The sequence below is a fragment of the Crocodylus siamensis genome, unplaced genomic scaffold, assembly GCF_052110815.1.
Source record: "Crocodylus siamensis isolate JL-2025a unplaced genomic scaffold, ASM5211081v1 HiC_scaffold_101, whole genome shotgun sequence".
Lineage (NCBI taxonomy): Eukaryota > Metazoa > Chordata > Crocodylia > Crocodylidae > Crocodylus > Crocodylus siamensis.
In genome coordinates this window covers 15697-30003 of record NW_028324511.1, presented here as the reverse complement: position 1 = coordinate 30003, position 14307 = coordinate 15697, and the positions used below count along the sequence as shown (strand labels likewise).

Genomic DNA, 14307 nt, shown 5'->3' with positions numbered 1-14307 from the left:
CTCTTGGGTTTTTTTAGGTCCATGGTGTGGTGAATGATACAATAGCTTTTGTAAAGGACATAATCACAACTGAAATTAATAGTGCAACAGACAATCCTGTATCCTTCTTCCGTTTGTTTGGTTTTTTTATAAAATGTTGTTTGGTTACTTTTTTTCTTCCTTCTAAGTAACTATTTGCTAACTAGGCATAAAGTTCACTGTAGACCTTCCAGTCCAATGGGCTGCCAAGGTTGCCAACAGCCCACGTATCTGGTATAACTATGTTGGCCCTGAACTAGCAAATCACTTAGTCAGTGGGACTACCTATGCTTTAAAGCAGGAGTGTCTGACCTCATGGCTCCATGGTCCTCAGGGGCCAGATGATAGGGGTGTGTAAAGTGGGTCCTATTCAATTCAGATTTGGCCCGAATCAGGAACAGTGATGCAGTTTGTTGATTTGGATCACAGTCCCTGATTTGATTCAGCCAAATCCAAATCTGAAGATTCGATGCTGATTCGTTGAAGTTTTTTCTACATACATTATGGTAGCAAGTGTGGCTCATGACTTTTGTGATGCTGGAATGCATGGAGCGTCTCACAGGCATGTGGGGGGGCAGCCCTCCATGTGCTTGGTGGCCAGGTCTGCTGGAGAGCATGCAGGGGGCTCCCCCCGGGTCCCTCTGGCTCAGCGATTGGCTACAGTGGGACCCCAGGTGCCCCCCAGACCCAGGAAGCACCAGTCACCAAGCTGGGTGGATGTGGGGGAGCCCCTGTGTGCTCCCGGGCAGACCCAGAAGTGCTTCTGGTCCACTTCCAGGTCCACTGCTGAGCACGCTGGAGAGCCCCCCATGATCATGTGCCCCAGCATCACAGCACTCATGAGCCCCTGCTACCTAGAGGTTTGTAGAAAAAACATTTAAAGGTGTGCCTATGTCCGAATCTTTCCAAATCTCTCTGAATCAATTCGGGGGAGTTCCAGTTCAATTTGGAGAGGTTAAAGGGTCCTCTGATATGATTTGGATTCAGAGATTTGGCCACCGAATCAGGCCAGATCTCTGTCGAATCAAATCAGGGACTGAAGCTTTGCACAGCCCTGCTAGATGAGTGCCATGGGGTTGGTCCATGGGCTGGATCAGGCTCATGGACCCATGCCTGCATGCCTGATCCAGTGCAGGGTGGATATGGGATGCCAGCCCAAGCAAGTGCCATGGGCAGCACAGCCTGGGACTCAGCCTGAGCAAATGCCATGGGTAACACAGTCCAAGACCAGCCCCAGCCAGCACTGTGGGCTGGGGTGGACTCAGAAGGGGCAGAGTGTGATGCAGTTGCACACCCCCCTTGATTCTTGTTTCACCCATAGTTTAAAACTAACTGCCTGGCAATGGCAGCAGTGATGAAGACCACTGAGGTCCTGGCTCACTATAATACACCTGATTCCTTCTAAGCTCGCCATTCCACAGGTGTTAACAACCCTCTCTTCCTCTTAATGGTCTTGAGTGGTTCCACTAATCAAGCTAGTCTTTGTTCTGCAATTCTGCTGTTCTGCTGCTCCCTCTAAAATAGCTCCTGTTTCACAGCCTTGCTTTTAATTCTAGCTAAAAACATTAACTTAGGTGTGAAAATGCTAATTGAGACAAACATTAACTTAGGTGTGGAAATAACTTTCAGGGAAGAACTGGATGCACTGTTCTGCAATTCTGCTGGCTGTTTGCTGCTCCCTGTAAAGTAGTTTCTATGTCATAGCCTTGCTTTTAACTCTACCCCATGGGCTGAAAGTTGAGCATATCTGGGTTAGATGAGCATTCATCAGTAATTGTTTAGATACTGTGGATCCTTCTTTGCCTCTGGGCAAAGAAATGGACTCAGTCACTCTCCAGGTCTCTTCCTGTCCCATTTTCTATGATCCCATCTCACTCATTTTATAAAAGACTTTCTTAAGCTGTATCTCTTTAATGAAACAGTTAGGGTCTGGGTTTGGAGTTTGGTTTTTTTTTAGCATTTTCTGAAAAGTGAATGTGCGGATGTGACACACTCTGTGTGTGTGTGTGTGTGCGCGCACGCGCGTAAAAAAGCACCTGTTCTTTCTCCAATCAATTAGGATATTCATGTTATTCAGAGATATATGTACTTATGCAATGCTTTATTCATGTTTGCACCTTAACTTAGTTTTAAAGATGGTTTTTGCTGAAAGGGGAGAGACCATTTCTGGGGGAAATTTTCATGGTGAATACCCCGCAAAGGTAATTAAGCACTTGATTGAATATTATTTTCAGATTTGTTTTTTAAATAGTTGATTAAATACAGCGAGCTTCTCTCCTAGGCTCTGGACTACCTGGCAATCGGTGTTCATGAATTAGCTGCAATTAGTGAAAGGAGAATTGAAAGACTCTGCAACCCCTCACTCAGTGAGCTGCCTGCCTTTCTCGTCACTGAAGGGGGTCTGAACTCTGGTTTCATGATCGCACACTGTACAGCTGCAGCCCTGGGTGAGTTCATTAAAGGCTTAAGCAGTATTGACAAGGGGGCAAATTAGAAAGTTCAACTTACCTTGGGACTGAGTTAGTGAGGATGTCCCTATGAAGCAGGGGGCAGATCCTCCGTGGGCTGGATCCTTTGTGTGCATGACATGTACAGCCTTTGGGCTGTATCCATCTTGGGGAGGTGGGTCATCAGGTGTGCATGGTTTCTCTGTGGCCAGAGGACTTGTTTCAGGATCTGCCCCGTAGGGCTTCTTGCTGTTTCTCCAAGAGCTGTTGTATTGTCATGGCCAGCACTCAGAGTTTCTGCTCCTCACCTGCCATCCAGTTTTTGCTTTTTGGATTGTTGTTTGGCACACAAATCAGCAGCAGAGTGGTGATGTCAGCTCCTACATGCTGACCATGATGACACAGTAGTTCTGGCACCCACACCAAACCACTAATTGCCTCAGATAAATGGCTCTCAGCTCTTACAAATAATGTTTGCTTCCCCTTACCTCCAGATATGCAAATGTTGGGGCCTGAATGTTGAGTACAGCTGCAGTTATTTAGAATCACAGGGCTGGTTTCTGAAATGAATTATGCATGTACTTAACATTAGGCATGTGAGCAGTCCTGTTGATTTCAATGTGGACACTTATGATCCTTAAGAAATATGGAGCCACTTATATTCTTCCCTCTTCAAAGTGTTGGTGATTTCCCACCCACTTAATGAAGCTCTGCATTCTTAGGGCTCAGTATCTTCATCTGACAGCCAGATACATAAGTCAGTCCAAAGTCCTGTAAGATCTTAAGGTTTCCATGCACAGTATAGTAAGGACCAGCATAAAGGTGATCATATTATTTCTGGAAGAGATGAGGAGAAAGTGAAAAGAAAGGGAAGAGAACAGGCAAAGGAATAAAGGATGGTAAATAAAAACGGTCTTAATCAGTTGTGCAACAAAAAGGTCCACTGTTGTGTTTGTGTAAGAGAATTAAGAAAAAAATGACTCCAGCTACAAGTGTGGGAAAGAATGCTGCCAGGTTAGCAAGCATGGAATGTATTGCGAATGTAAAGTAATGCTATGCATTTAGTGCCATTGACAGATTCAACACATTCACTCAAGCCCACAAACTAAATCAGTGTAATAAGAGAGCTGCTTCTCAGCTCCCCACAAGCCTTTCCTCAGTGGTAGGCAGTACTTTGCCCCTCTGAATCCCCCAGTTTGAAGACCTTGACGATCTCATCAAGTTCAAAAACACAAGATTTGTGTAAGATGCAAGGCTTTTTTTGGTAAATCTTTTATTGGATCAGCGTATAGTTGGGGAAAAATGTTGGATGAGCTTTCAGGCATCAGGGACCCTGAGACCTGAGGAAGGGCACCTGATGTTGGAAAGCTTGTCCAACAGCTCTCAGCGATACAGTTAGTCTGGTAAAAGATATCCAAAAGACCCTTGTCTCTGTCATATTTCCTGGACCATCCCAGCTACAACACTTGAACACTACTGCAAACTTTGTGAGCATACAAAATACAGAAAGCCTATATAACAGGAGGTTCTTTGGGAATCCAATCCAAGACCTACATGACTATTTACACAAAGGTACACATCATCTGTGTTTTATCTCCTAGTCCCTATCCCAGGGGAGGCTGGTCCCTATGGTCTTACAAGCAGAGTTTTGGCAACAATAAAGTGCTCTTTTATAAAGAGGGTTAAGGCAACTACAATTCAGCCCTTCTGAAAGTATTTTCCCGTTAGAGTGCATGCTATCAGGCTGTTTATCAGTTTTCATTAGATAACTTGAAAGCTTTTCTCCTGGATTTGTAGTAGACTTTCTAAACCTTTTGTATGAGTCCTTTCTACACCTACTACTCTCAAATACATACATAAATACTTATAGTGCACAGTGTTCTAGGATATGTATTCTAGTACCTTAGACTCAGGTGCACAACAAATAAAAGATATTATTGATAGATTCATAGATTGATAGAAGTATGGGCCAGAAGGGATGTTAGCAAATGACTGAGTCCAATCCTCTGCACTGGGAAGGAAAGAACACTGGTATCAGGTGACCCCAGCCAGTTGTATGTCTAACCTCCTTTTAAAGACCTGCAAGGTAGGGAAGAGCAGCACCTCCCTTGAAAGCGCATTCCAAATTTTGGCAATCCTTACCATAAATTAGTTCTTCCTGATGTTTAACCAAAATCTGCTCTCTGTCAGTTTGTGGCCGTTGTTCCTAGTTACTCCAAGGGCTGCCCTGGTAAACAGAGCATCTCCTACTCCTTGCTGTCCCTCCCCCTGCAATGAATTTGTAGATGGCCACAAGATTACCTCTCAGCCTTCCCTTGCGGAAGCGGAAGAGATCCAGGGCCCTCAATCTCTCCTCATAGGGCTTTGCTTGCAGGCCCCTAACCGTACAAGTGGCCCTCCTCTGAATCCCTCGAGGTTGTCCATATCCCTCTTGAAGTGTGACACCCAAAACTAGATAGGTCATCTTGAACTCTTTATCACCCTCTTCCTTTACCTCACTTTCCAGGCATCTGTTCCATTACCATGTGAATACCTAGTTCTCTCCATTGTTCAAAACTGTCCTCCCACTGAGGACTTGGCTGAGAACCTTTCCAGGGATATTGCCTTTGGTAAAGGCTGTTCCTATTCTGGGATTGCTTGCATTCCTCCACCACATGGTTCATTACCTAGGAGCTGTAAGAAATAAGAAATTGTAAAGGATGCATTGATTGACTAGTGCAGCAGGTACTGTGAACTTTAGTGCCTTGACATCAGTCTAGATCCTGTCTTCCTGGGTAAGAACCTTAGCAGGTTTCTGTGAAATGAGTAGAATGTTATGGACCAAGGAAGTTTTACCTCTCCTTTCTTTAACCCCTTCCTTTTAGGGTATGAATCCATCTTCTGAAATCACCTGCTGAGGTGCACATCCACTGTCATGCTGCTTTGCACTTGCATGTTACAGTGAATTGCTTTAGATCAGAGGTGTAAAGTATTCATCCAGCTTTGACTTCTTCAGAACACCTAGATGATTGCAGAACACCAACCAGATAAGCTTCCCCTCCCACCCCCAGTGCTCATTCCTGTCCATGGCAGGGCGTTGGACTCAATGATCTGTCTAGGTCCCTTCTAACTCATTGATTCTATGATTCTTCAAAGCTAAGATGTATCTTGTTGATAAGGGAGACCTGTTAAGAATCTGTCCCTGTTTTTTAGTAGGATTTTGTTAATTTGGCCTTTTCCATTTTTCTAGACTGAGGATAAAACAAAATGCTGTGCATTTCTGATAAACACAATGCTGGTCCTTAAGTAATAGATGGGGTAGATAAGGAGCTCTGCCCCCCTCTCCCCCAAAAAAAATAAAATTAAAAAGCCCAGTGATATCTTCTAGATCTATAAGCATGGTGGACCTCAGGGATCTCTGGGCCTGCTTATAGTAGTTGGTGTCTCCATCTAGTGGTTCAGTGAAGAAACCAATACCAAACCACATGACATCTTGGAAATCACAGTTCACATATGCAGCAGGAACAAATAAAAAGTTAAATAATGTGTTATTCCAGGAAAGGGGTAAATTGGAAGGGGAGGAGAATTGACAGTGGAACCAAGGTTGTTAAATAAGCAAGGACCCAACTCAGCCCTGCAAACAAAATAAGCCGATAAACAAATTCAACAAAGTGAGACTTTTTCATACATTACATGTACTCCTATACATTCAGGAGGCAGGGCTGGAGTTTCATCTGGTATCTCTTGGTAGGAGACTGGTAACCTTCCCTTCCAGACTCTGGCTTCTTGTGCAGGGGAGGACTACTGCATTCAGCACTGGCTTTCAGTCAGCATGGGCACAGCATAATACTCTTTCTTGTTATGTGTTGCTATTTTTTTAGCTCTCCCTTTTCATCTCCAATGCCTTTGTATGTAAGCCAGCATTAACCGTTCTCCCGAGCATATACAGCAAGATGATTTCAGCTGTCACGTCAGAAGTTCTTACACCCACATTTGCCTGCCACCGGCCTAGCTGGAAATTCTGATCGCAACCTTCACATCAACTTAACTTGCAGGACTACAGCATTGGAGGGGGTGGAGTAGAGGAAGCATCCCCATTGTGCACAGATGGGGACAGGCAAGAAGGAAGTGGAACTTCTCAAAGCAGCTGAACTCCTGCTGCTGTTCCCACCCCTTTGCTCTCTTTCTCTGAGGTTGCTTGAAGTGCTGCTTTCTGCAGCTGTCATGATTGGCTCCTCTACCCCAGAAGGCGGGCAAGAGGAGCAGGCAGCAAATCAAGTAGGGATTTTCAGAAGTTTGCAGGAGGCCAACATGTTTTATGCCATCATGAGATTGGCTTCAGTCCCAGTCAGAATTCCCAGCCAAAACCCAAGTCTTGGCAATGCTGCTAGCCTCTCTGCGGGCAGTTCTGTTTGGTCACACTGTTTTTCCCAGGGTCAGCTCATAGCGTCAGTCATGTGCAGGCTCCCAGGAGCCTGTTGTTGTTTCCTCAAGCATGCCAACTGGCTTGTGGCCCAGTCCTGACAAGCTGCGTGTTGCTGTCCTGCACCTGGGAAGAGAGCGTCTTGGTTGCAGTCAGTCAGTCACTGTTGCTCTTGGAGCTCTGGAGCTCCCCAGCTGGCAGGGAGGCTGTAGCTGTATTCTATTTAGATGGCTTCTGAGTGAAAAATCTGGGGCCAAATAGAGCTTGAGCACTGTGAAAAGGGCTTTATTTCATCTCTCCTCAAGTGACAATGGATTTTACCAACTGAGCCCCCTCCTGCAAGTACAAATGTTTGGTTTGATCCTACAATCCCTTCTTAGTCAAAAACTCATTATTACTGGGGAAGTTTCATGGGAGCCAGAATTGTGTGACTGGGCCTGTTGTGAGGTTTACAATGGGGCATGGACAGTACAGTCTTGAAACAGGCCAACCTGCTCTTGGGGTGATTGAACCAATGGCTGTGATCCCTGATCTAGCACCGGGGGAGGTTGACATTCAGAGTGAGAGTTTGCACAGTGCTCATTAGAAATGGCTTGCTGCATCAGCTGATAGTCTCTGTCATTCCTCCAGCTATACCTTGGATAGTATGTTGGACAAAAAGAAACTGGATAAACTGGTCCCTTTGGAAATACCAAAAATGCCTTTTCCTGAAGCAGCAGACAAGACCATTTTCCAGACCTGTACTACTTCCATTTGTCAAGCTTGCCTCTGCTTTCTTCAGGGACTCTTTTACAACTGGAAGTTTGGTAGATTTGACCTCCGCAAACCATATACTGCAAGAAGTGATGGTCACCTGGAAAGGTCTGATGTGAGGTGGTCAGAAACTGAACTTGTGCAAGAAGAAGGAGAAGACTGAAGACAGCTCTGTTTAGCTGGAATGGGCCAAATGGAGAAACAGAATTATTTAGTCTTAAATTATACAAATGTATCCCACTCTAGTCCAGATATCCCGAAGCTTAGTACCAAAGGAGCTGGAAAAAAAAGTAGTCCTTGTAATTTCCTGGTTCTGGAGTCAAAATAGAGTGGTTTGGTCCCTACCATATGTTGAAACCATCCTCATGAACGCTTGAAGAGTTCATTCCGCCAGTAGCAAGGTTGGTGCCAGCGGGCACCGTGCGTCCTCACAGAGAGGGTGCCAAATAACAAAGAAGTAATGGTATACAGCAGCACAAAGGGGCACTCTACGTATGACCTACACCGGGAATCAAAGTTTGAATTTTTGGCTGGTAGATGTGGTCTGGCCATCCCTTCTCTCTCACAGGAATTTTCCAGTGGCTCCCAGGCAGAATGGGGGTGGACAAGCAAGAAGGGAAGATAACTGTTAATACTGGGATTAGCAGTAATATATATTTTAAATTAGTTTTTCATATATATTTTGCTTTTTATAGTTAGTTTCATATCAGCATGTGAAGACACCTAACGACTGCCATCTCTAGAGGCAAAGTAATAGGTACTGCAGAGGACTTGGTCAAGCCACAGCAGTGCCACACACTTGCAGTGCTTCATTGTGTGCACTGAATTAGATGCGTTTCTCACTGCAGCATCTTTCAGATGTGTCTGTTGTTTCTAGCACCTCTTTGCCTACACAATGTACCATTTAGTCGCATTGGACTTTTGCAGTTTCTGAGAATAAAGCCTTGTGCCACCCCTCTTCTGTGGATTCTCTCTCAACCAGTGCTGCTACAGAGGATCACGTGTCCATGGGAGGATGGGCTGCAAGAAAAGCCTTGAGAGTTATCGAACATGTTGAACAAGGTAAAATGGAGACCTGATTATACAGAGATCTTTAGTATTGTAACTAGATTAAAACTAAGAATGATTCCTTCTAAATGTCATTATTTTAAAGTAGTAGTAGACACTTTGGTTATTCCAAAAATGTTTTTATGGTAAATTCTTAAATAGTTAGTTTTACTCAAATCTCTTTCTAACGTGCAATTCAGGTGAATTCCATTGAAACAACTGCTTAATAATGTGAGAGTCAGTCAAAATTCTGCCATTCTTCATTGATTAGAGAGATTAAAATGACATCTTTTTGGGGTAAAAGTTTTAGTTGTTGCTGGAGAGACCTTAACTATATGTAGCACCAAAACAGCATATGTACCTTGGTTTTGTATAGGTTTACACCAATGGGTGCTTCACCAGTCAGATTCTATAAAATATTAAATATTGTTTGACATGCTCAGGAAAGTGAATGTGTAACTGGAGAATACAATGTTTCTTTGATAAGGTTTTCCTTGGTTTTCATAGATTAATTTGGCCCTTATGAATGTGAGGGATTCATGCTACTAGTTAATCTGGTGAGACAAGGGCAGAAGCTGTGCAATTTCTTTCCGGCACACATTTGTTTGAAAACTCTTTTCATGCTGCCAAAGAGCTCTGAGCAGTGGGCACAAAGAGATTCCAGACCTGAACCCCCAAGTTCCCTTGAGTGTTTTAAACCTGGATCTGACTTTTACAGCTTAAGCCCATCTCTGTCTTTCATCTGGCCTTAAGGCTGCCTCTGTTATTTGGTGTTGAAACAGAGATCATTTGAGAGGTATTTCTAGGAGCAGTAGGCATCTATCACAGCTGAGTACAAAAGGAACTGTGATTGCCTAGCACCTGGAAGAATCACACTTAACATCTCTGAGCCTCCAAATAAGAGGCTATTTAAAAGTGCTGGACTTTTGCCTCTGTTTCCCTCTTTGTAAATAGGCCTCTTATCTAGCTGCCTTCCCCAGTATGCCACATAGATCAACTAGTATTTGCATAGCACTGTGAAGAGGTGAGGTCCTAAGTATGATCAATAACCGTTCCAAACTCCAATTAGAAATGCTCTTCAATTGTAAACTCATAATGAATTGTACGTCCTGAAAATCTCTGTCCTACCTTTTGCTGTTTGGCTTCCTAGTGTTGGCAATTGAACTTCTTGCAGCCTGCCAGGGCATTGAGTTTCTACGCCCCTTGAAAACAACTACCCCGTTGGAGAAAGTCTATGACCTTGTGCGCTCTGTTGTAAGGTAACATCAAATAAATGTTTCCCAGAGGTTACAGTTTTGAAGACCTGCTAACTTTGGTGGTGGTTAATGTTTGGCCAATGTTCTCAACTCGTCTCCTTTCAGGCCTTGGATGAAGGATCGCTTCATGGCTCCAGACATTGAGGTGACTCACAGGCTCCTTGTAGACCAAGAGGCAAGTGTTGATGTTCAGCATTTGTTCAATAGAATTGATCCTTTGGCAAGGACCGTGCCATTTTCCCTTTAAAATGTCCCTCAGTGTTATCTGTCACCGAAAGAAAACTATTCTGACCCTTCCATGTGCAATTTTATTACCAGATCTTCTGAAGAAATCATATGGAGATTGTTTGGTTTAGAGCAGTGATTTTCAACCACAGTGCCACAGCACCTCAGGGTGCTGAGAGATCCTTTTAAGGGTGACACAGTGCTTCACAATATTAATAGTGCTAGGTGTGCCAGTGGCTAACGGTGTTACGATTGACAAGATAAACTCCAGTATTTTAAATAGGAATCTATAGTGTCAAAAACATTTCAGATCGGTTGTGGTCTTTCTGAGTTCTTTGCAAGAGGAGAATTGCTTTATTATTTTCAATAGTCAGGAAAACAAGTGAAAGAGGGTTCTTTGAACCTGGAAAGATTGAGAACCACTGGGTTTAAGTTTTAAAGTGACACCTACATTTAAAATTATATATTAAGAAACACATTTCCTCAATTGTATTCTTAAGAATGGCTTGGATAACAGAACTTGACAGATAAAGATCGAAACTCAGTTGTTAAGCTTCCGGATGAAAGGCCCTACATCCATGCAAAACTCCACTGAAGACAGCAAGACTCTGGGTGTTGGTCAGGCAGAGCGGATCCACTCTCCTTGTTGTTGTTGTGGGTCCAGAATCAGGGAGTAGGAAGGAAAGGAGGACAGTCCTATCCCCAGCTGGAAAATGAAGAGGAGAAAGCATTTACTGGGACATCTATTAACACTGACCAACTGTTTGGGGGTTTTTTACACTATTAAAACAAAAACCAGAGAAAGTAGGGAGAGAAATGGGTGCTGATCAGACTCTTTGCAACCCTATAGACTCTAACAATCTACCTTTCTCACAGTCTTAGAGGAGTCAAGGGGAAAAAAGGGGAAAACCTTTCAACTTCTAGTTTCTCTTGTTAATTCCACTCCACGTCTTCTCATATCTGCTACCAACAGCAATGCTTTCCTTCTTCTCTGGCATCCAGCCACTCATTCTGAACAACTTTGGTTGCTTGTACGACACGGTGATTTCCAGTAAGGCATCCCTAATATCCCTTATCTCTCCTACTTCATCATCATTTGGGTCACCAGAGAAGGTGCAGATCTCCAACCTGACAACACTAATCCTGCCTCTCTGGGGCAGTAGTCATTTCTTGTCCCCTTACACTTGTGCTCAAGTGTCTCAAATACATCTCCAGTCACCATCTCAGAACTTGTGCCTATTTCTGGGGTTCACATGCTTATTTATAACTTCTGGTTATTCCCCTGTACTGGTTGCAGGGAGGTTTCTAAACTTGTGTATTGACATCTGAGTAGAAATATGAAATCACTCAGTCTGTACTCCTGACTGCCATTTCTCTTTCTGTCCTGTAGGTTTGGAAAGTAGCTGAACCTTACATTGAAAAATACAAAAGAGAACATATTCCTGAATCGAGACCCATTTCACCTACAGCTTTTTCCTTGGGTTCGTTGATGGTAAATGATGATAAATGCGTTGAGCAGGAGGATAATGATGTTCAGGAAGAACTTTAAACGTTCAGTTAAGTCTGATATAGAGAAACATCCCTTCCAGTGCTTTCTTTGAGGGACATTATTTCATGCCCCCAGAAAAAAATGTATTTATGTAAATGAATTGATTGAAAATCTGTGGATGACTGAGAAATTATTTGCCAGTTTCCCCAGCTGTAATAAAGCAGTGTGGCGTTATGGAGTGGTTTATGTTGAATATGACGTATTGCAACAACAAAACATAAAACAGTTGGCTAAATTAAAATGGATTTGTACAACTGGTGATTTCAGGGGACTTGCATCTACCAGTTCCAGCTCTGAATTTGGACAAATGAGATTAAAAATGATACAATTGGTTTCAGTAGCAATATACCAAACCCTACAGTACTTGCCTGGGTAAAACTTCCGTGAAAATCAATGGGATCTTAGTTGAAGTGCTGTGTGGTTTGGGTTAATGCTTCTGTTTACTATGTATAAATATAAGTGGAACACGCTTCTTTATATTATGTAGCTGGTAACTATAATTGCAGAACTTTATTGGGTTACCACTTTCTTACTGATTGAATGCTATTTAAATAAAAATAAGTTCTTCCTGTGAATAAACCTAGTTATTTTTGTAATTTGCTCACGTGCTGCAGTTGGTATAATATAGATTTTTAATTCCAGGGCTTTGCAATTGGAGAAAGCAATATTGCTTAATACTTTACCCTACTGAAAATTAAAAAAGGATATTTTAAGCAAGTAATTTGATTTTGGTTTTGATTCTGTTCATCTTAAACAGAATTGTCACCCTTCAGGAATAGGTACAGCTTTTTGTTTCTTTTTCTATTCTCATTGATGTCAGTATAATTGATGATTGGAACCAAGCGACCTCAATTTCATACTTCAGTCCATCTGGATGGTCCCACTCTTGGGTCAGGGGCCTTTCTGACATTCTGCATTCCATCAGGACCAGAGTTCCTCTTGGTTACCTTTATCCCTACCTGTTTTACATCTCTCCTAAACATAATGCTGATTAAGTGCAAGTTAAATACTATGTTTACTCAAATACAAGACAAGGATTTTTGTCCAATCAGCATGGGGAAACAAGACCCTTGCCTTACATTCACATATAAGAAAACTTCATTAACTAGATTGTCTATCATTAAACTGCTGCCAAAAGCAGCATGTGCTCAGTAAATGGAAACCAACTATGAAGCTGATAAAATGCAGCCAGTTCTGAGCATGACTTTAAAACACACAACCCACATTGAGCAAACATGGATGGAAACCTATTGTAATGCCAGGTTAGTGCTTCTGAATAAGATATATAATAGTGTCCATTAAGCACAGTCCCCTTAAGTGCCAATTCTTTTTCAAAGCATGATGAGCCACTACATTGCAAACACTTTGACTTCCTCTTCTTTCTCACAGCTGAGCTATGCCTTTCTTTCCCATTTCCAATGATTCCTGTTCCTTCACCATCCTTAAATGGCTGGCAAATGTCACCATATGAGGTCCCAAACAGTTCACCCCAAATCACTCTGTTGCCCCCCGCCCCCTCAGTCTGTTGCATATGATTCTTGTGGCCCTGCCTTCCATGAGGTGAAGCCAGACCAAGTTGCCTTGTGTCTCATCTGCATATAAATTTTTAGAGCATCCCAGGAATCATGACAAGAACACTCTGGGGTCTAATTAGCACATGCATGCTTTGTAGGGGATATCTGCAATATACACATATACTGAACAGTGCTGAGCTATGGGGATCACCATGACTTTAAATGCTGTTGACTCTGCTGGGGTCCAGCCCAGTGAACTATATAGTAAATTATGAGCTTTTTGGCTTTGAAATAATATGGATAGTTTGCACTACATGGGGAAATGGTGTGACCACTTTGACAGTTTTTTTAGTTGCACTTGGGTATAACTGCTTTTTTGGCATGGGGTAGTACTTGCAGAGTTAATGTATTCTTAGTCTTCTACTTGCTGCTTGAGTGGAAAGATCTTGGCTTTATGCCCACTTTATAGAAATGGGCAATTCCTTTCTAACTTGTTCCTGTACCCTTATGGCTGAGGGCAAGCAAAACTTGGGGCATTCAAACTCTGAGCCTCCAGGCTTGGACCTGCACATAGGATACTTGCCAAAGAATTTGGAAACAGCTGAAGCCCCATGTGTGGCAGAGGATATTTGCCAGTAGTAGGGCCACTTATGGTTCTGGGTTGACTCACAGATTTGGAATTGATTTGGCCTGGAACACGAAACATCCCCACCCCCCTAAAAAAGGGTTTTACTATATATAAGTAGGTGCCAAAGTGCTGCTTATAAATGTGTTTATGGAGCACTTGTGCTAAAACTTGCAGCAGTTTCCCAAAAAGGTAGCATTCATCAATTCTGCATGAACTAAGTCTATAGGTAGTACATTCAAATTACTACACCTATGTTAAGTTTCAAGATCAGTGGCTGCATCTACACAAGACGCTTGTTACTACTGCACAGTAGCATCATGTGGCAGAAAGCATGACATGACGCTATTGCACACTAGAAATGAGCTACTGCACAGCCAGCCTGACCTAGAAGCCATTCAATGAAGTTACTACGCAGTAACTCTGGTTACTACTCAGTCACTTAGTACTTGTGTAAACAAGTACTAAATG

General features: G+C 42.9%; 1 protein-coding gene across 1 annotated transcript; it reads left to right on the top strand.

The window, feature by feature from the left end:
* Positions 1–12418, top strand: LOC149851873 (histidine ammonia-lyase-like). The gene is made up of 7 exons (XM_090030282.1): positions 1–98; positions 2154–2219; positions 2300–2465; positions 8548–8682; positions 9818–9926; positions 10029–10098; positions 11539–12418. Exons 2-7 carry the CDS (start codon positions 2154–2156, stop codon positions 11695–11697), a joined length of 705 nt encoding a protein of 234 aa, XP_089886408.1. The 5' UTR covers positions 1–98; the 3' UTR covers positions 11698–12418.
* Positions 12419–14307: the final 1889 nt, after the last annotated feature.